The sequence below is a fragment of the Candoia aspera genome, chromosome 1 (genome assembly GCF_035149785.1).
Source record: "Candoia aspera isolate rCanAsp1 chromosome 1, rCanAsp1.hap2, whole genome shotgun sequence".
Lineage (NCBI taxonomy): Eukaryota > Metazoa > Chordata > Lepidosauria > Squamata > Boidae > Candoia > Candoia aspera.
In genome coordinates this window covers 182,140,129-182,162,892 of record NC_086153.1, presented here as the reverse complement: position 1 = coordinate 182,162,892, position 22,764 = coordinate 182,140,129, and the positions used below count along the sequence as shown (strand labels likewise).

General features: G+C 40.5%; 1 protein-coding gene across 3 annotated transcripts in view; it reads left to right on the top strand.

The window, feature by feature from the left end:
* Nucleotides 1–22,764, top strand: part of MYO1B (myosin IB) — a 139,229-nt gene that overhangs the window by 60,171 nt on the left and 56,294 nt on the right. For all 3 annotated transcript variants that reach the window (XM_063318054.1, XM_063318053.1, XM_063318052.1), the window contains exons 4-6: nt 8,406–8,500; nt 10,812–10,916; nt 19,294–19,340. In XM_063318054.1, coding sequence (XP_063174124.1) covers nt 8,406–8,500; nt 10,812–10,916; nt 19,294–19,340 — 247 coding nt within the window. The remainder of the gene's footprint in view (nt 1–8,405; nt 8,501–10,811; nt 10,917–19,293; nt 19,341–22,764) is intronic.

Sequence of the window (22,764 nt, the reverse complement as noted above, 5' to 3'; positions counted from 1 at the left end):
AGGAAGAAAAAAGGCTGCTCAAAAGTAGAAGGAAGATGGCACAGAGTTGGGCAGATTCAGGGGGCTAGTTGGGATGGTCTGAGCTTCGTATTATTGGACCTGTGGAGACATGGATAAAACGTATTGAAATTAATGAAGGGATGACTAAAATGAGAAGCTGTTAAATGCAAATATTATCCATTCCAAGTCAAAGAGAATAAAGGACAATTTTCTTCATCTCCTGTTGTAATCCAGAAATTTGTTTAGTGGCTAGAATACCAAATTTACAGGAAAAGGTAAAGTCTCTTGGCTCACTACTTCTTAAAGGCTATTGTTAAGGACATAAGAAAACCTTGCTGAATGAAGCGGTGGCCTATCTAATCCAGCATTCTATGTCACGTAGCAGTCGACCAGATGTGTACAGGAAGCTGACAAAACCAGGCACCTGGATGATACACTCTTCCGCTGTTGCTCCCTAGTAACTAGTGCATGCTGCCTGTAGTTCCAGTGACAGTAAACAAAATCAGGAGTTGTTGCCATTGATAGCCCAATGTTCCATGAATCTGTCAAGTTTCTTTTTAACACAATATATTGGTGGCCAAAACTATTTCTGATGTTAGCTAATTTCACAGTTAAACTATGTGGTGTACAAAGAAGTACTTCCTTTCATCAGTCCTGAATATTCACATGCTTATTTATAATGAATGGCACTATGATAGAGGAAATAAAACTTTAGGTATTTTTCAGAATGAGTAAACACAAACACACAGTACAGTAATGATTTTGATTGTCCTTCTCCCCTCCTTTTTTAAAAATGTTTTTTTTTGAGCGGTAATCTATGCAGTAATCCTAGTGTGATCTCTAAAGATTTTTATAAGAACATTACTGTAGCATTTTTTTCCCAGTTCCCTTTTTAGTTAATCTAAAACAAAGATTATTTTTTCAGCAGCTGCACACTGTGCTTGCATTTTCATTGGACATCATGACTCCAGATCATTCACTGCCAACTCAGATCTCATCAGTGTATTTGGGAAGTGTGGATTCTTGTGCCAGTATGCATCACCTTTGCATTTACTTACATAGGACTGCATTTGTCATTTTGAGGCAGCCTGTTCACCCAGTTTGAAGAAATCATTTTAAAGCTCTTCATATTTCCCTTTGGATTTTATTACATTATACATGGTATGATCAGCAGATATGATCATCTCACTCTCACCAGATCATTTATATACCAATTAAAAAGTATTACCAGTACTGTGCAAAGCATTCCGAAGGGTTGCTATACAGAGTGTATTAACATGAGTGAAGCAGTCCCCTCAGAGCATTAAAAACGTTGCATCCTTTAGAAGGCTCATGTAGTTACTTTGAACATAGTTTCTAGCCATCTGTGCCTATGTGTGTGTGCACAGTCATTTCACTTCATTGAAGTGAAGGAGTTATAAATGTACGCAATTAGAGTCAGCTTTCAAAACAGCAGGAGAAGTCTTCCAAAGGATGTAAGGATGTGGCTGCTTTAATACTTCAAGGAGAGGTGCATCATTCATGATGACATTATTCTTTTGAACTCTTTTTTACACCCTACAAGTTGCAGCTGTGATCCCTTGGAGCACCTCACTTTATGAACATTTTTCTGAATGAAAACTCCCCCCCCCCCCCTGTTTATAGAGCACATGACTTTTATGCAACAGCTACTGAGTTTGCACAGGAGAATATTACAGTTTTTTGGGAAGCCTAAGTATACCATATCTTTTGGTTTAGCCCTGTCTACATGCTTGTTAGGGCTCCAAAGTCTAGAAAGTTAGTGAAACAACTTATCCTTGCAGAGCCATGTTGCTGCCTTTTCAGCTAAGCTTGTTTTGCTATATGCCTTATTTTTTTTTCTTTAACCATACTTTAAGTAGAGCCTCATGTGGCGCAGAGTGGTAGGCGGCAGTATTGCAACCGAAACTCTCCCCATGACCCGAGTTTGATCCCAGCGGAAGCTGGATTTTCAGGTAGCTGGCTCAGGTTGACTCAGCCTTCCATCCTCCTGAGGTCGGTAAAATGAGTACCCAGCTTGCTGGGGAAGGTGATGACTGGGGAAGGCAATGGCAAACCACCCCGCCATAGTCTGCCAAGAAAACGTCATGAAAGCGGTGTCCCCTCAAAGGATCAGATATGACTCGGTGCTTGCACAGGGGATCTTTCACCTTTCACCATACTTTCTACCATTTTACCCCAAACTGACATTAAGCTAACTGCCCTATAAATTAAGAGTTTTCACTAAATATATTGGCCTTCAAAAGATAGTATGTTAAGAGCAGAAGAATGCCGTGATGGGAATTGAAGGCTAATGATATCTTGTTAGGTTCTCGTGAAGTTTAACTTTCAAATTCAAAATAATAGTGTCAGAGCTGGAAGGGAAGGAAAGATTAGAGTGGGTGATAGATTATGGCTGACAGAGCTGTTAATATGAATTAAACATTTACATGAAGGTACTTCTTTAAGATCTTGTTTCAGGAGCTAGGATTTCATTAAGAAGCAAAGGAAGATAAAGGTATGCCTAGGGTACAATGGTCTTGACATGGAAATAAATAAAAAGGTCTGTACATGGATTTTGGGCTGCTAATGCTAATAGATATGAATGAGTGTTGATATATGTATTCCTTGTAGCTGTGCTTTGGCATGGAACTTCCCTTTTGTACAATTTTGAATGACTAATTAGTATGCTTTTGGATTAGAATGGCAGAAAGAAAAGCTCTGTATTATTGGCTCTGTAAAATTCAAAGGATTTGCCTGTGACAAAGACATGTAAATCTCATTTATTGTGTACATCAAAAGAAGTCAGTCATGGAAGTCTGAGGTGTACTTGCCATATCTGATTAAGATGTGAGAATGAGCCAAATGACAGCAAGGTTGAACAACTTCATGATCTTGGCTGGGTAGGAGAATGATGAATTAAGGTTTGGCCTTTCGTCTTTGCTAGGCCATTTTGTCATGAGATTTACACACACTGACTATTTGGTTCTGTGGAGGAATTGGGCCTATTGGTATAGGCTGCTGCAGGATGCTGCTAATTTAATAGAAACTAATATATCCAAACTATGCATGGTCATCTTGATTCATGAGAGTAAAAAATCATAAAGAAATATGAGACAATTAAAAAAATTGGGGATCATTTGCACTCCATATAATTAATCCGTTAATCTGGCCCTGAGGCCCTTCTTTTTTATCAGCTTCTAGGATCAATAAAATTGGCAGCCATGAAAGATACAAGGTTTTTTTTTCCTTGTGACAGTACCATTCTAATGGAATTCACTTGTAGATGGGATATGCCATTCCTTATCTCTGAACTCCTGTTTGAAGGACTCTAAAGACATGCATTCTCAGTAACTGTCATTAGGCACATGACCTAGAGCTGTTACTGGGGTCTTAATTTTAGTGCATGATTGATTTTAGTGTTTTATGTTTGGTTTCAGTGGTTATGTTTGTTTGTTTTTCTGTACTTCATTGCATATTTTTATTTGTGTGCTTCTTGGTCTTACATTCTGCCTTGCCTTCAAAGTGGCATATATAGTGTTCCTTCCTCTCATTTTTCCCACAAAAACAATCCTGTGGTGTAGAGGGTTAAGAGAGAGGGACTGGCCAAAATGACCTAGTGAGCTTCTGTGGTTGACGGTAGACTTCAGTGCCAGCTCAATACCTTGGCCGGTGTATTCTTTTATAGTTGTTTTGGAAGGGACTCTTTTGTCCAATGGGTGTTTTGTCCAATGTCCAATGGGTGTTCAGTAATTGTCATTAAATAAAATAGGTAAAACTTTTCCCCTCTGTAAACCCAAGTTTGAAATTAGGAAAGGGATAAAATCCTACAATTCCTGATACTCGTATTCAGCATGGATTTTCTCTGCTGTTTGTGCTGTCAACATATAGCTGCAGAGGTGATTCCCCCCTCACCAGCTCCAGACTGGAAAAGAAGGTTGTGGCTGTCTCAAGTAGTTTGCAGTTGATGTAGTTTTAGTGCTCTGTGGTATGCACAGATGACTCCAACTGGATGAGTTGGAATTTTTGTGTGGACTGGAGCCTACTCAGATCCTTGGTTTCTCATCAACATGCAAAGCAAATGTGATTAAATGTAAGTCCTTCTTTTCAGCCTCTCCTGTAGTAGCGTTTGTGTCTGAGAAATTCAGTCCACTCCTTTCTATCTGCTTCTCACTGGTTGAAAATACAGATGATGTTCTTTTGGGGGAGATGGGTGGTGGCAAAATTTGATTGATTGATAAATTAATTAATTCTTGAGATATGTAATTTAGTCCAAAGAGTTGTAAGAAATTAGGGGGAAAAATCCTAAAAGCTTTGTGCATGCCTGCAAAATATTTTCTTGTATTGGAGTTTATTATATTCTTTTGCTTTTTTACTGCAATTGCTCAAGCCCGTTAGATTTCAATCTAAGATTTCCCTTTGCTTCCGGAATAGCATTTTAGGAGTGCAGTGGATTATAACAGAAAAGGCTGTTGGATTCTATTGAAGTGTATTTGATGTGTTAAAGTCATCGGTAAATTTTAAAGAGGGGTGTTGACATTCTTTGTTGGCTCCATGAAGAAGCCCCGTTAAAAAAACAAACAAAGGATTCCTCACCACCTTTCACTTTTTTTTAGATCTCTGTTCAGGAGCTTTTCTGTATACAAGATTTCACTTCTCTTTACACTTGGGCTTTTCATATATCTTATGAAATGTAGCATACCATTTGGCACTTTTTCTTTATTGATGCTTGTATTAGTGAGAGTGGCTTCTTAAAAAGCCATGCATCAGATCTCAGTTTCTACCAGGCTCTTGTTTGGATTGTGTAGGTAATTAAAGGATGAAAGTGGTGGCAGCTAGTGTTGTTTTGAAGTTAGCAGTGACAGACTCAGATGACTCCTTTACAGTGGGGTTACTCTAATACAGAGGCATTTAATACTTAGAGATGAATACTCACATTTGCTGCTTATCAGAAACTGCTTGCAGAATGTTTAGAATCTATTTTTCTCTTTCTGCCAGTGGAACAATTCCCATTCTTAGGCCAATTGTGACATTATTTTAGAAGGTGATTGCCCGTGCCAAGTGGGATTCTGTGTGGCTTCAACAGCATATGGAGGTAGCAGACTGCAGCTTGATTACCCAAATGGAGCCTTTCCCTTGGGTAGGGGATGGGGGAAGAAACCTGTACAGTAGAATCAAATTTTATCAGCTGAAATTCTAGTCCAGGCCATTTAAGGACAATGCCTGATGTAATCGTGCATTGTGAGAAGTAATAACGATAGTTATCCAAAATAAATTGTAAAATTTGTCTCCTGAGATGTTTTCAACCTACTGCTGAACCACAGGGACGAAGAAGTCAAAACACTACTACTAGAGATGTTTCAATAAGATAATAATAATTCTAAAACAACACTAAAGTGCCCAAAATGAAAAGATTTTGGCCAAATGCAGGCTTAAAATGAGATGAGATGATATTCAGAGCACTCCAAGGCTGAATAGGTATGCACTTGGATTTAAAAATTAAATTAAAATTTATTTCTTGGAATAAGTTTAAAGAACAGTTTGAAACTATTGAAATTTATGGCAAAATTTAATCTGGCCTTATGGCTGTAATTAACTGTTTTGATTTGATTATGGCAAGATTTATGGTAAGCTAAGACTACTACAGCAGTAAATTAAGTTTATCAAAGTTCATTTCCACAGAACCCATGAAGTTGTTCTTGATAATAGTCTTGTAGTAGTGGTGTCAGAAAATGAAAAAAAAAATCAGAGATGAGAACAGTTTCCAAATGTTACATACAAAGTGAAAGAGAAATTTGAGCTGATAGTCCTGTTCATATCCGCTAAGCCACTATAGTTCTCTCCAGATAAAACTTTGCTAAGATTCACCTGTGTTCCCTTAGAGTGTTGAACTGATTAAATGTCTTCATTTATGTTAATGGAGTCTGTAAGTGCAGTTAAAACTGAGTGGTTGCATACTGTGTAGGACAATAATCAAAGTCCATAAATGATTTCAGCACAAGTCTATAGCAGCACGTAAGCCTGTCAAGTTGAAAATGCACAGGTATTGCTTAGTGTAGAATCAGCAGATTTGATGCAGTGTTCATAGATATGAACTAAATGTTGCTTCTGGTCAGCCTAAAATGAATATTGGTAAAGAAAGTTGGGCATTGTATCCAATTTTCCCAAATAAACAATGCCATTCGAAAACACCAGTGGTTTTGGTTGCTAGTTGTTCAGATCACTATAAAAGGCTGCTGACAGTGAAGAAGGATATAATTTCTTAAATCTTTAGTCCACACTGTTTTACTCCCTTTAAATGTGGTTTCGAAATTTTTGTAAAGCAGTTAACTTGAAAACCAGGGAATGGTATGAGCTACAGCATTTATACTTACTTGCATTTTTATTTAAACTTTTAAATAATGTTAAATACTATTTTTTGGAAATGATTTGTCTGGGTTTTTTTCTGGGATTTTATTTTATTTTTTCTGTTTAGACAACAGCTCTGGCATTTCCTGATTCATCCAAAAACTAATTAAATCCAACTTGGCTTAGCCTTTTGAGCCAAAGACAGCTAAGAGTTCTTATCTGAAAGGTGTACTGATTTCATGATTAGTAATGTTATAGTTTTTTTTCTACAATACTTTCCCAGGTAGACATTCCCCACCCCACCCCATGTGGAATGTTTCTTAATGTAAATACAATTTTTGGGAATTCTCCTAGCTGAGGATGAGAGATGTTAGAGGTTGTTGTGTGCTCATGGTATTTCAGAGGGAAAAAAAGTGAAGATATATGAAGACCTTTTAAATATCCTTTCTTACCATCTCAGCTTAAATTTCAACTATAGTTTATATCCCTTTCTTATTTTGTAAGAAAAAAAAATGTTCAGATGACTGTGATTTTAGTACCAATAGAAGAGAGTATCTGTAGCTCAGGGTTGACCTGTGGAGTCCTTGGTGCTCTCTGAAGTTGGTTGTTTGCTTGCAGATGTTTCTACAACACTAGGCAACAACTTCAGTGCTTGATTTTAATCTCTGTGTTGTTATGTGTAATGTTTAAAATTATTCAGTTATTTGAATTTGATATTCAAATACAGAGGCTTTATGCTTATACAGTAGAATCTCGGTTAACCAGCACCCAAGGGGATTGGTAGATGCCGGATAAATGCAGTGTCCGGTTGCTTGAGGGTTACTATTAAAAATAGGCGCCCCAAGTTTGGACTTGCTTTTCTGCTAGAGAGGGATCAGCTGATCCCTTTCTGGCAGAGGGGTGGGTTTGGGCTTGGTGTGTCGTGCCGGTCCAGTCCTTTTCTCGTGGGGGCGGGTGGGTTTGGGCTTACCTTTTAAAAGGTGGGTTTGGACTTGCCTTTCTGCTGGAGGGGGATCAGATTGGTGCAGCGTGGCGCACCAAGTTTAAACTTACCTTTCTGCTAAAAATTGATTTTATTTAAATTTTTATTAAATGTGTTATTTCTTCATTTTTTTGCCAGTTGCTTGAGAGTGCAGGTTGCTTGAGTTTGGTTAACCAAGATTCTACTGTAAGTGTAAAATACAATTACTTTCATGTTATAGTACTGCTTAAGTCTCAACATCACATGCATGTTGGACAAAATCTTGGAGAATAAATCCAAGTAATCCCAACATAGCCCTGAAACATACATGTTAATAACTTACTGGAGTTGTGCAGCCAATACATTTAACTAACTAACTAACTACTGCTACTTAAAATATTTTAGTGTATAATTCCATATGAGTTCTAGAACTGAAGCATGTGTTAATGGTGATCTAAGTGAGGTCTAAGAATAGTGTGTGGGTGGCTTGCTCCAGCTGCAGATATAACATGCAATATTAGCTTTTATTGTATTCCAGCTAGCAAACTTGAGTTTTCCTGATCTGTACTATCCCATTTTTGGAACTGATAGTGAAAAATAGCAGTGGCTGCCATTTCATATCCTAGATGTGGTGGATTGTTGGTATGAATGGTGTTTGTGTGTCACCTCTCCTAATTTTTCTTGTTGAATGAGAGATATTGCTCTCCGGGAGTACAGGTAAGTGTGCCTTCTGATATCTAAATTTTTCTGTGAAAAGGTAATATGTTCAGATTTTTGACACTCTTATCCTCTCTTAAAAGCTTCTTAATATGAGCCTATAACCAACTTCTCCATTGCATATTTGAAGTATATGAGTTACAGTTAAAGTACAGAAACTGTAGTTTCATCTTCAGATATTTATGAATGGCCAGCAGTCTGTAAGAAAAGAATACAGGCAGCTGGTGACATTCATTTGTAATAACTAAAGTTCCACTATAATTTGTACAGTTTTATATTAGCTTATCAGCAAAAATTGTTGAAGTATTTAAACATTTTGGTGCTTCTTGAGTACCACTGGATGTGACCTAGTTATCTCAGTATGTCATACTTTATTCCATAGTTTTGCCCTGTCAGATGAAGCATATCGATCTTTGAGAGACCAGGATAAAGACCAATGTATACTTATAACTGGAGAGAGTGGAGCTGGGAAAACAGGTAATGTATCTATTATTAGACCTTTTCTTAATTCTAGGATATTAGCATGTATGTTCTTTTGTTAATCCAGTCTTGGAAATGTAGGACTTTGACTAGCCATATTAAAATGCCCACTTCCAGATAGCAGACTTTGTTCTTACTCAAGTCATAAATCTGTTTCACTTGAGATTGTGGAGCCTTCTTTGTTCAAATGACTGAGTGTCTGCTGCTGATGGAGGGTAGATGTGGGCCTGGAAAGATGAGATCTTGGCAGCAATGTGGGAATCAATGTTCGTGGTTGGGGAAACATAACAACTTGGGAACTGGCAATTAAAGGTGTGCAGAAATTTGATAACATATGAAGAACGGACTGGGCAAAAGGAGGTCAATGCAAGAGAGGCGTATGCTAGGAAGGATTCTAGAGAAAGAGATAGTAAGTGAGTAAACCTTAGGTTCTTCTTGGATTTCTATCTCTCCAGCTTTACTAGTTGAGTCCTGCAGCCAAGAAGAGTGCAAGAGTATAAATTGGGTACCTATATACTGGGGTTTTTTGTGCTTGTGTGCCTTCAAGTCATTGTTGACTCCTGGTGACTACCTGGACAAGTCCCTGGAGTTTTCTTGGCAAGGTTATTCTGAAGTGGTTTGCCATTGATGCCTGCTTCCCAGGGCTGAGAGAGAGAGATTGGCCCTTAGATGACCTCTGGTGGGAGCAAGATAGGGACAGTGCGACCATCCTCGCTTTTCTTGACTTCTCAGCGGCCTTCGATACCATCAATCATGGTATCCTTCTGGACCGGCTTCAGGAGTTCGGGGTGAGCAGCACAGTGTTGTGTTGGTTCTCCTCCTTCCTCCAGGGTTGGTTCCAGTCAGTGTTGCTGGTGGGGAGAGGTCCAGCCCACATCCCCTACTTTGTGGGGTGCCTAAGGGCTCGGTTCTCTCCCCTCTCCTATTTAACATCTACATGAGGCTGTTGGGGGAGGTGATCTGACAGTTTGGGGTAAGATACCATAAATATGCTGATGATACTCAGCTTTATATCTCTACCCCAGACCTCCTGAGTGATGCTGTGGATGTCCTGACCCAGTGCCTGGAGGCTGTAAGGGCCTGGATCGGGTGCAATGGGCTTCGACTCAACCCAAGCAAGACTGAGTGGCTTTGGTTTTGTGGGCTTTCTGGTGACAAGGTTTTTCCATCATTGGTCTTGGATGGGGTTGCACTGCCCCAGATGGACCCGGTGCGCAATCTGGGGGTCCTCGTAGACTCATGGCTCCCGCTCGAAGAACAGGTGGCAGCCATGGCTAGGAGGGCCTTTGCACACCTTCAAGTTGTGCGCCAGCTGCACCCACTCCTAGACCGAGAGGCTTTGCTCACAGTCACTCATGCCCTGGTGACCTCCTGTCTGGATTACTGTAATGGGGCTGCCCTTGAAGAGCATTCGGAAGCTTCAACTGGTGCAGAATGCAGCTGCATGGATAGTAAATGGTGTCAGATACTGGACACATGTAACACCAGTGTTACGTCAGCTGCATTGGTTGCTGGTGTGCTTCTGGGTGCAATTCAAGGTGCTGGTTGTCACCTTTAAAGCCCTTCATGGCTTGGGGACCAGGTTACCTAAGGGACCATCTTCTCCCAGCTGTTTCTACCTGTCTAATTTGATCTGGCAGGTTGGGTATGTTACGGGTCCCGTCAGCCAGGGAGTGTCAGTTGGTGGGAACTAGAAGGCGTGCCTTCTCTTCCATAGCGCCTGCCCTCTGGAACATCCTCCCTCCAGAAATTAGGATGTCCCCAACCCTGTTGGCCTTTCGTAAGGCCATGAAGACCTGGCTTTGTGCCCAGGCCTGGGGCCTTGAGCATGTGGATGGTCCCACCTCTTGGTTATATTAACATCCATACATTGCTTACTTGGCAGCCATGTATATTTATCTTGTATTTATGTTGTATTTTAATTGTTTTAATTGTAAGTCTTTTAACTGTTCTGTGGCTTTATTGTTGTAAGCCACCCAGAGTCACTTGCTGAGATGGGCGGATACAGAAATCAAATAAACAAACAACTAGGACTGCCTGGACTGCAGTCATGAAGCAATGTGGTCATGTGATGTCATGCTTTATGATTGCATTGCTTAGCGACTGCAATTCCAGTCCCAATTGCAGTCATAACTCAAGGACTACCTGTATGTTACCAAGATAATAAACAAACAAAGATAATTGTAGAAAACAAGGATGAACTTGAGAAGTGCTTTACTGTATACCTGAGTGATTCATTCAGGAATTTGTATTATAAATTATTTTGTGTGGAAAATACCTAATTTTTTCTCTCTTTTATAACCTATAGAAGCCAGCAAACTTGTCATGTCTTATGTAGCAGCAGTTTGTGGCAAGGGAGCAGAAGTTAATCAAGTAAAAGAACAACTTTTACAGTCTAATCCAGTGCTTGAAGGTAAGAGGCTAGTAATTAATATTGATGGATGTTTGGTAGATTATTAATAATTCTTGAATGTACAGCAAAACTTCGTGATAAATTGTTCAGCTCTGCAAAACATTCACAATAGGGACATACTTACTTATAGCTATTTTTAATTCCCACATACCTGCTTGCATTCTACCTTTCTCTGATTCACGGTTGGCCGTATTTTGTCCTAGCCTGAATTTCTGCCATGATTTTTCCTTCTTCCTTTTAAACATGCAAAGCAGTATTCAAATAACATTCTTAAAGAATATTTTGCTACCTTTTGGAAATACAATGCCATTAGAATGCTACTAGGAATGGAAAAACAGACTTGCAAACAATAAATGGCAGAGTAATACATACAGTGCATTTGGAAAGTATTCAGACCCCCTTCACTTTTTTCAATTTTGTTATGTTGCAGCCTGATACTACAATTGTTCAAATTCATTTTTTTTCTCATTAATCTACACTCAGTTCCCTATAATGACAGTGAAAACAGAATTTTAGAAATGTCTGTAAATTTATTAAAAAGGAAAAACTGAAATATCACATGTATGCAAGTATTCAGACCCTTTACTCAGTACTTTGTTGAAGCACCTTTGGCAACAATTACAGCCTCAAGTCTTTTTCGGTATGACGTGACAAGCTTTGCACACCTGGATTGGGGGATTTTCTGCCATTCTTCTTTGCAAATCCTCTCAAGCTCAATCAGGTTGGATGGGGACCGTTGGTGGACAGCCATTTTCAGGTCTCTCCAGAGATGTTCAATAGGGTTCAAGTCAGGGCTCTGGCTGGGCCACTCTAGGACATTCACAGAGTTGTCCCTAAGCCATTTCTGTGTTGTCTTGGCTGTGTGCTTAGGATTGTTGTCATGTTGGAAGGTGAAGCTTCGGCCCAGTCTGAGGTCCTGAGCACTGTGGAACAGGTTTTCATTGAGGATATCTCTGTACTTTGCTCCATTCAGCTTTCCCTTAACCCTTACCAGTCTCCCAGTCCCTGCTGCTGAAAAACACTCCCACAGCATGATCCTGCACCACCATGCTTCACTGTTGGGATGGTATTGGGCAGGTGATGAGCGGTGCCTCCAGACATAACGTTTAGAATTGAGGGCAAACAGTTCAATCTTGGTTTCATCAGACCAGAGAATCTGTTTCCTCACAGTCTGAGAGTCCTTCAGGTGCTGTTTTGCAAACTCCAAGTGGGCTTTCGTGTGATTTGCACTGAGGAGAGGCTTCCATCTAGCCACTCTGCCATAAAGCCCAGATCGGTGGAGGGCTGCAGTGATGGTTGTCCTTCTGGAACTTTGTCCCATCTCCACACAGGATCTCTGGAGCTCAATCAGAGTGACCATCGGGTTCTTGGTCACCTCTCTTACTAAGGCTCTTCTCCCCCGATTGCTCAGTTTGGCCAGGTGACCAGCTCTTGGAAGAGTCTGGTTGTGCCAAACTTCTTCCATTTGAGAAATATGGAGGCCACTGTGCTCTTGGGAACCTTCAGTGCAGCAGAATTTTTTTGTAGCCTTCCCCAGATCTGTGCCTTGCAGTAATCTTGTCTCTGAGCTCTGCAAGGCAGTTCCTCTGGCCTCACAGCTTTTGCTCTGATATGGTATGCATTGTCAGCTGTGAGGCCTTCTATAGAGAGGTGTGTGCCTTTCCAAATCATGTCCAATCAATTTAATTTACTACAGGTGGACTCCAATCAAGGTGTAGAAACAGCTCAGCAACTATCAAGAGAAATGGGAGGCACCTGAGCTAAATTTCAAGTGTTGTTGCAAAGGGTCTGAATACTTACATACATGTGATATTTCAGTTTTTCCTTTTTAATAAATTTACAGACATTTCTAAAATTCTGTTTTCACTTTGTCACTATGGGGTACTGAGTGTAGATTAATGAGAAAAAAAATGAATTTGAACGATTGTAGTATCAGACTGCAATATAACAAAATTGAAAAAAATGAAGGGGGTCTGAATACTTTCCAAATGTACTGTATGCTGTATTGCGAATTATGTATCTTATTAAACATGTACATTTGAACTTAGGTAAAGTGTGAATAGGCATGTTGTCATTTATTTATTGAGATTGTTTATGTCCTACCTTTTGGGATAAGATGCTTCCCAAAATGGCTTGGGATAAATACAAACAATGGTATATAAAAATACCATATAAACATTTAAGAATTAAGACATGTCTAGGCTCCCTCCAACAGGGCAGTCCTACAGAGCAAGCTCCTGTAGTAGTTAAAATTTGCATTCTTCCTTTGCTCTTTAGGGATCTTTTCTTCTGAGCAGTTGGGGTGAGTTTTCATCAGCATTGTCAAAAATCAGCCAAACCAAAAGGGAAGCTATTTTTCACATAGCTTTTTATGTGGTTTATGTTTGAAGTGGCTACCAATCCTTTAGTATAGTGCAGGAATAAAGTTATTAAAGATTTTGCAATATCATGTTCTCAAACTCTAGGGTAATTTCTACTGGATGACAAACATGAAGGTTTTGGATACACACACACTTACACACATATACATACATACATACATAGGCTAAGGGGGCAAGACTAATATAAAGACTGATGATTGAAGAGATTGTAAAGAGAGCCCTAACTGAAAATACTGATCCTGGCAGTCAGTGTGGAGTAAGCAATGTAGTTGGTATTGCCAGCACAAGAAGTATATTTAAAAGCTAAAATTTTGTCAATCAGCTGTTTGGTAGAGATGGAGTTGTAGAATGCCATTATCCGTTGCCCTCAAAAAGCTGTTATCACCTTCCAGTTTATATGATTTTAACTTTTAAATTAGAGAGACATCAAGTTACATCTAATAATTTATGAAACGTATATGCTGCCTGATTCCCAATTGTTAAAAACATTTAAAAACAAAGAACAATACAAAGACAGCACAAGACAAAAGAACAAAGATGGGAAAGAAAACAAACCCAGATGGGAACAAGGAAAAGGAAGAAAGGGGCATCAGTCATCCTCGCCAAAGGCTGGGTCAAAGTGCCACATCTTCAGGGCCCTTCGAAATAGCAGTAGGGTGGGGGCCATTTGAATCTCAGGAGGAACCTCATTCCAGAGGGCAGGCACTGTGACAGAGAAGGTCCACTTCAGGGGTCTCAATAGGTGGCATTGTTTAATCGAAGGAATCTGAAGCGCCCCAGCCCTGCCAGAGTGAACTGGCCAGGCAGATACCATGGGAGACAGGAAGTCCCTCAAGTAACCATGTCATGTACGGCTCTATAGGTAGCCATGTAGGGCTTTATAGATAGCAACCAGCACCTTGAATTGCACCCAGAAGCAAACTGGCAGCAAGTGCAGCTCAGGAAGCAGAGATGTTACATGGGCATACCAAGGCGTTCCCATCGCTGCCATACCGTATTGGATGGGAATGAAAATGAACTGTGTGCAGAAAACTGCTTTCCTGCTTGCTAGTACTGCAGGGCAGAGATTGTACATCTTTGAAATATTCATGGTAAAAAGTATGTCAGCTGCAGGAATTTTCACCTCTGGAAAATAAATGGTGTCACAACATCTATTGCCCTTCTATTTTGATTTGAGTAACACTGTTATCTTCAGCAAAGGATCGTTACCTTGTCGTGGTGCTGGAGCTTGAGCACCTCAATGATGCCATGAGCTAAACCATGAAGGGCCACCCAAAATGGGAAGATCATGACAGAGAGGTCAGACTAAATGCGATCCCTGGGGAAGGTAATGGCAACCCACCCCAGTATTCTTGCCGTGAAAACTAAATGGATCAGTACAACCAGAGATATGTCGGTATACCATCGGAAGATGAGACCCCCAGGTCAGAAGATGGTCAAAATGCTACTGGGGAGGAACAGAGGATGAGTTCAACTAGCCCCAGACGTGATGACGCAGCTAGCTCAAAGCCGAAAGGACGGCTAGCGGCCGACGGTGCTGGTGGTGAACGGCGAATCCGATGTTCTAAGGATCAACACACCATTGGAACCTGGAATGTAAGATCTATGAGCCAGGGCAAACTGGATGTGGTTATTGGTGAGATGTCAAGGTTAAAGATAGACATTCTGGGCGTCAGTGAACTGAAATGGACTGGAATGGGCCACTTCACATCAAATGACCACCAGATCTACTACTGTGGACAAGAGGACCACAGAAGAAATGGAGTAGCCTTCATAATTAATAGTAAAGTGACTAAAGCAGTGCTTGGATACAATCCAAAAAACGATAGAATGATCTCAATTCGAATTCAGGGCAAGCCATCTAACATCACAGTAATCCAGATATACGCCCCAACCACATATACTGAAGAAGCTGAAGTAGAGCAGTTCTATGAGGATCTGCAGCACCTACTGGACAACACGCCTAAAAGAGATGTTATTTTCATCACGGGAGACTGGAATGCTAAGGTGGGCAGTCAAATGACACCTGGAATTACAGGTAAGCATGGCCTGGGAGAACAAAACGAAGCAGGACATAGGCTGATAGAATTTTGCCAAGACAACTCACTCTGCATAACAAACACTCTCTTCCAACAACCTAAGAGATGGCTTTATACATGGACTTCCCCAGATGGACAACACCAAAATCAGATTGACTACATCCTTTGCAGCCAAAGGTGGCAGACATCTATACAGTTGGTAAAAACAAGACCTGGAGCTGACTGTAGTTCAGATCACGAACTTCTTCTTGCACAATTTAGGATCAGATTAAAGAGATTAGGGAAGACCCACAGATCAGCTAGATATGAGCTCACTAATATTCCTAAGGAATATGCAGTGGAGGTGAAGAATAGATTTCAGGGACTGGACTTAGTAGATAGGGTCCCGGAAGAACTATGGACAGAAGTCCGCAACATTGTTCAGGAGGCGGCAACAAAATACATCCCAAAGAAAGAGAAAACCAAGAAGGCAAAATGGCTGTCTGCTGAGACACTAGAAGTAGCCCAAGAAAGAAGGAAAGCAAAAGGCAACAGTGATAGGGGGAGATATGCCCAATTACATGCAAAATTCCAGAGGTTAGCCAGAAGAGATGAGGAATTATTTTTAAACAAGCAATGCGCGGAAGTGGAAGAAGACAATAGAATAGGAATGACAAGAGACCTCTTCCAGAAAATTAGAAACATTGGAGGTAAATTCCAGGTAGAAATAGGTATGATCAAAAACAAAGATGGCAAGGACCTATCAGAAGAAGAAGAGATCAAGAAAAGGTGGCAAGAATATACAGAAGACCTGTATAGGAAAGATAACAATATCGGGGATAGCTGTCAAGGTAATGCATGCTATGTGCCAGCAAATTTGGAAAACAGAAGAATGGCCATCAGACTGGAAAAAATCAACTTATATCCCCATACCAAAAAAGGGAAACACTAAAGAATGTTCAAACTATCAAACAGTGGCACTCATTTCACATACCAGTAAGGTAATGCTCAAGATCCTGCAAGGTAGACTTCAGCAATTCATGGAGCGAGAATTGCCAGATGTGCAAGCTGGGTTTAGAAAAGGCAGAGGAACTAGGGACCAAAGTGCCAATATCCGCTGGATAATGGAAAAAGCCAGGGAGTTTCAGAAAAACATCTATTTCTGTTTTATTGACTATTCTAAAGCCTTTGACTGTGTGGACCATAACAAATTGTGGCAAGTTCTTAGCGGTATGAGGATACCAAATCATCTCGTCTACCTCCTGAGGAATCTGTATAACGACCAAGTAGCAACAGTAAGAACAGACCATGGAACAACGGATTGGTTTAAGATTGGGAAAGGAGTACGGCAGGGCTGTATACTCTCACCCTACCTATTCAACTTGTACGCAGAACACATCATGCGACATACTGGGCTTGAGGAATCCAAGGCTGGAGTTAAAATCGCTGGAAGAAACATTAACAATCTCAGATATGCAGATGATACCACTTTGATGGCTGAAAGCGAAGAGGAACTGAGGAGCCTTATGATGAAGGTGAAAGAAGAAAGTGCAAAAGCTGGCTTGCAGCTAAACCTGAAAATAACCAAGATTATGGCAACCAGCTTGATTGAGAACTGTCAAATAGAGGGAGAAAATGTAGAAGCAGTGAAAGACTTTGTATTTCTAGGTGCGAAGATTACTGCAGATGCTGACTGCAGTCAGGAAATCAGAAGGCGCTTAATCCTTGGGAGAAGAGCAATGACAAATCTCGATAAAATAGTCAAGAGCAGAGACATCACACTGACAACAAAGGTCCGCATAGTTAAAGCAATGGTTTTCCCCGTAGTAACATATGGCTGCGAGAGCTGGACCATAAGGAAGGCTGAGCGAAGGAAGATCGATGCTTTGAACTGTGGTGTTGGAGGAAAATTCTGAGGGTGCCTCGGACTGCAAGAAGATCAAACCAGTCCATCCTCCAGGAAATAAAGCCAGACTGCTCACTGGAGGGAATGATATTAAAGGCAAAACTGAAATACTTTGGCCACATAATGAGAAGACAGGACACCCTGGAGAAGATGCTGATGCTAGGGAGAGTGGAAGGCAAAAGGAAGAGGGGCCGACCAAGGGCAAGGTGGATGGATGATATTCTAGAGGTGATGGACTTGTCCCTGGGGGAGCTGGGGGTGTTGACGACTGACAGGAAGCTCTGGCGTGGGCTGGTCCATGAAGTCACGAAGAGTCGGAAGCGACTGAACGAATAAACAACAACAACAAAAACACTGTTATATATATATCTTCGTGTTTCCAAATATTTGTCATGTAAGAGTTGAACCCCTTTGTTTTATTAAAGAACAAGTTGCAGCAGTTTTTGCTTTAGTCATAACTTTATTTAGATTGCATTGTCTTTTGCCACTGCATGAAATTATTGTACAAAAATGTCCTATGTATTTGCTTGCCTAAGTTACCAATTGTTGAGTTTTGCATTCCAGTTACTGTAGAGGAACATAGGGAAACAATGAACTTATGGTGAAATGAAGAATTTGTCTCTAAACTCTTATAATAGACCATTTGTATTTGATTCTGCATGCGTATATAAATGGTCCTAGTGTTTTAGCCTCATGTTTAATGATATGCAGCCTGAAGACTGGAAGATGATTTATTGCTTGTGAATTCTGCACTGTATTAAATTTTTAAAGCAATTATTTCAGCATACACTTCGTGTTTTGGCTTCAGTGCTTTCATCCAAGGAAGTCTCAAAATCCAAATTTAGTGAAGCAGAAATAACATTTCAAATATCCAGTTGATTTGAATGTTCACGTATGAGCAGGAAAATCAGCACACTTCTTTGTCACATAAGAATAGAAGGTCACTGTTTAATATAGTTAGCACGAAGTAACCTAACACATTAATTCCACGGAATATGGTATGGGAAAAAAATAAGGGTAATTTGTTCACTTTGGGGCTAATTATAGTTCTTTTGAAGGAAGGATTACTGTGATCATTTTTAAAAACCCTGTGAATCAGAAATTAGGTCAGTGTACTAGAGAACGGTAGTGTTCAGACATCACACCAAACTATGGCTTAGTGTTACATGAAAAAGCATGATCATATACTCACTCTAGCTGTTCATGATTCACCTCCTCATTTTCTAGTTTGCAGGGAAAATGCAGTCCATAATTCCATAATGTGATGGTCTGGGTGAAATAGCAAAGTTGGGAATCAACTATTTGTTCATACACTGTTGTACCGTGGTTGGGCATGACATTTGGAAATTACCCATCGTCACTGTCAGAGTTTCCCACGAAATTGTATATCTAAGAAGCACAACTCTGTAGGGGCATTAATGAGCATATAAAACTGCCTTACTCTGAATCAGACCTTTTACCCATCCCTTTCAGCATTGATTGCATTGATGGGTGGCTGCTTTCCAGATTTCCAGACAGGATCCTTTCCCATTCCCACTTGGAATTACTGCAGTTTGAACTGAGACATTTGCATGCAAAACCATGCTAGGATTATGGCTGCATCCCTGAGTATGAACCTAGTAGGCCTGCTAATGCACTGCCAGTCACTGCTTCTCCCTTTATCTGTATGCCCTCTCTCTCTTTGTGACTCTGACACTCGGCTAGACTTATATGTGCAGATACAGAATTACTTTGGCCCTCTAAGCTGAGCACTCCAAATCCACTTCTTTCTTTGGTAAAAATATGCTAATGGCAAACTGTTAACTGCCTATGTATTAATGAGCAGGCTACCATATCTTGAAGAGATTCTAATTTATTGTAATAAAATGCTGTACCTAGACCATTACACCAGCTCTAGAAATCCTACTTATTTTATTTCCATTTACATTAAACGCCTTTAAATTATGACTGCTTCACTTTGAATTATCCAACTCATTTGGCGCGGTCTTAAGTAATAACTGTATTTTTGAATATATGCTCAGCTTTACTGGTAAATCAGGCATATATTTAATTTTCTTTTTTCTTCCTACCAGCCTTTGGAAATGCCAAAACTGTAAGAAACGATAACTCATCTAGATTTGTAAGTATCAAAATAAAAACAAGCAAGTAATTTGGGTCAGAGGGCTAATCAGTATTGCTGAAATGATAGAACTACTGTGGAATGTAGAATTAATGCTCCATATGGATTAGTTCTTAGTCTTTCTGTTAAGGAAATTACATGTGTATAGTTCTTCCCCAGATTCTTCTGGGACCCCATATGCAAATGCAGGTCTCCTTCTGCTCATTGAGCAATATTGGATCTAACCCAATACTGTGGCATAGCCAGATTGTCATACTTAGATGTAGATAACTGTTTTCAGGACTTTTGTTACGGTATTCTAGGAAATATCTTGGGTAAGAGAGTGAAGAGCTTGCTGCAACTGTATACCCTAAATATTGAAAGCTGAATGTATGTGATGGACTCATGTCAAATAATACATATATATTATTCCTTAAAATCAGTTTAATATATGTGGTTAGACAATGGATTGAGTACAATGACAAATACATATAACTGGGAAAAAAATATCTATTTATTAAGACCTGTAACAACTAGGCTTGAAACAAAAGTGCTTTGTGAATGAAAATACATCATAGAAGTATTTTGTGCTTGAGATGGACATTCTTCTGGAGAAATGTACCAGCACAGAGACTAGAGGGCTATATCACATCTTAACCAATAGTAGGATAAATTTAGGACTGTCTAACTGCATAATTATAATTTAGATTTAGATTTATATTATTGTTGGCTTAGTTGGTTGTCTAAAAGCCATGTGACAGAAATAGTGTGTATGAGTGTGTGTGTGTGTGTGTGTGTGTGTGTGTGTGTGTAGAGAGAGAATGTGGCAAAAATGAGCACTTTTACAAAGTCAGGTACTGGGCACAATAATTTATTATGTTGCTCTTAATACAGATAGTCCTCACTTAATGACTGCCCTGTTCAGTGACCATTCAAAGTTACAACGGCACTGAAAAGTAACTTTACAGCCGATTCTTACACTTAAAACTGTTGCGGCATCCCCAGGGTCACATGATCAAGATCCAGGTACTTTGCAACCAGCAGGCATTTATGATGGTTGCTGTCATGAGTGCCGTTGAGCTGAAGACATCAGCACAATGGCACACATGACAATAACGAGGAAGCAGGGGAAGGGGCTCAAGATAAGCATAGCATGCACAACAACAGCCACAGACTCTAGCCGGAGGAAGCAGCCATCAGCTCACAAAGAAGAAAGAAGAAAAGACAAAGGCTAAGCGGATTGCGAGGCACACCCAAGCTGTTAGCACAAGCGCAACGGAGATCGCCCAGCTGACAGCAATCACCGGCTGAATGAGGAAACCGATGATGGGCGATCCCGGGGCACCAGCTGGGGCCTCGCAACCCTTCACCTACCGGCAAGACAGCATGCAGGACAAAGGGGGGATGACGTAACCCAGGGTGAGGGGGCGCTGACCGGCGCGGGGTATTTAAACCCCGCACCGGCGCGCTCCACTCACTCTCAGCTTTTTTCGCAACTGTACTACAAGGAATAAACCTGAACCTGCTCTCACACGAATCAGCGTCAGTGTTTTACTCTGCGGTAGACAGGGCATGACAGTTGCATCATCGCAAGGTCATGTGATCACCATTTGTGCACTGCACAACCGGCATCCAAGAAGCAGAGTCAATGGAGAAGCCAGCAGTGAAATCTCAAATGATGATCATGTGATATCTCACTTAACTACCGTGCCGCTTAGTGACAGATTTGCTGGTCTCAATTGTGGTTGTTAACTGAGGACTATGTGTGCATACATGTTATTTTTGTCCCATAGAGATATAAGGGTTGTTTCTGTCATTGGCCCATTGACCCTAAAAAAGGGGCTTTTATTTAAGTTTATTTAAGTTATAACTTTATCTTGGTATACAGCAGGACCTTCAAGAGGGTCTGTATAACCAATGGAACAGAAAGCCCAGATAGGGTGAAACCACTGGCTGTCACCTTTCCTGCATGCTTACACTCAGTTCACATACTTTAGAATACCCTTTCAAATTACAGTCATTGTATTTGTACCTGTTCCCACTCCTGGTCATCGCAAAGTGTTTTCTTGCTGTTTTATGCAAGATTCTCTTTTCAGGGCTGATGTTAGAAATCAGAAAGCAAAGCAGATCAGAATCATCAGGTGTTTCTTGAGACACCCCCTCTCCCCAAATGTTCTCTGGCTCTGTTCTTCCTCTTTACTGTATGATCACTTTCTCTTTCTCTTGCAAGCAGTTACAACAGCAAAAAGAAGGGGTAGCAACAGAAGCCACCTCTTTCTGTGGTCCTCCCTTTTAGGCAACGCTGCCCATTGGGACCACTGAATGGAGCAAGTTAAGGGCAGTAAGAATAATAACGAGGGCTGGCTCTAGGCCATCCTGCTTAAGCTCCCCTATCTGAAATGACAGTCTGTTACCTTGTTTTTCCTACTTCTCTCTCTCTCTCTCTTAGTCTGTCTGCTCCTGCTCTGTACGTACTGTAGCTGTGGGCTACCTTTCCAAAGAAATAATCTGTTGAGTTCAAATTATATGCCAATAGTGGGCAGCATTAGAAATAGAAACATGTCAGGTCACCTTTTCTTCCTCTCTGGCACCCCCTTTCCTTTCCCAGTGCTTGCCAGGAAGGGACAAATGGCTTTTCTCATAACAATGAACTGATAGCTTGCAAAGGGCGGCAGGTGGGCCGCATCTGTCTTAAATCAAATCAGCATCGTTGTTTCTGAACATTCTGCTGCTGGTTAGTCTCCCTCCAACTCTGATCCATCTGAGCAAAGTTCAGATCAAAGCCCAAATCAAATAGCAAATGACTCGCTGTTTCCCTCTACACAATTGAGCGTAGCACAGTATAATAGTCCTAAAATACAACTGTTGGTCCTACTTACAGAACATGTGACAAGTTTGAACTGGCTGATTTAAGTAGAAAATGTTGAAGATCACATGAAAGGCATGCCTCTGCTGTTCTGAAAATCCGTAGAAACCACATTGGCATTATGCTTTGTTGATAGGTTTTCCTGATGTGGCCTTTATTGTTGTTATCACAGTAAATAGTAATACCCATTGCTCTTGTTTAAAGTAGCTGTTGAACAACTGTCTGAAATGAACTCTGAAGTGAAAAAATTGGATCATAAGGAGAAAGGCTAAACTTTTTTTTTTCTGGTAGCAGAAACAACAATAGCAAGGGACTGGCAATATTTGCCGAGACCAGCAGTGGCACAGGGCTTTATTCCATTATTTTGGAAGTTAAGGTAATGGCTGTTTTACCGAACCCCCCTTTGTACTATTTGCACCATTTTTCTTTTGTCTGGTCTGGTAACTATGATGGATCCTGTATGGAGGGGTTATGTTAAAGATGTGACCCAAAGTCTAGATTTCACAAGTCAAAAAGCAGCCAGATTTGGACTAGATTGCTTTAGAACCAGCTGCTTGCCTCTTTGTTCTCTTTCCTCCT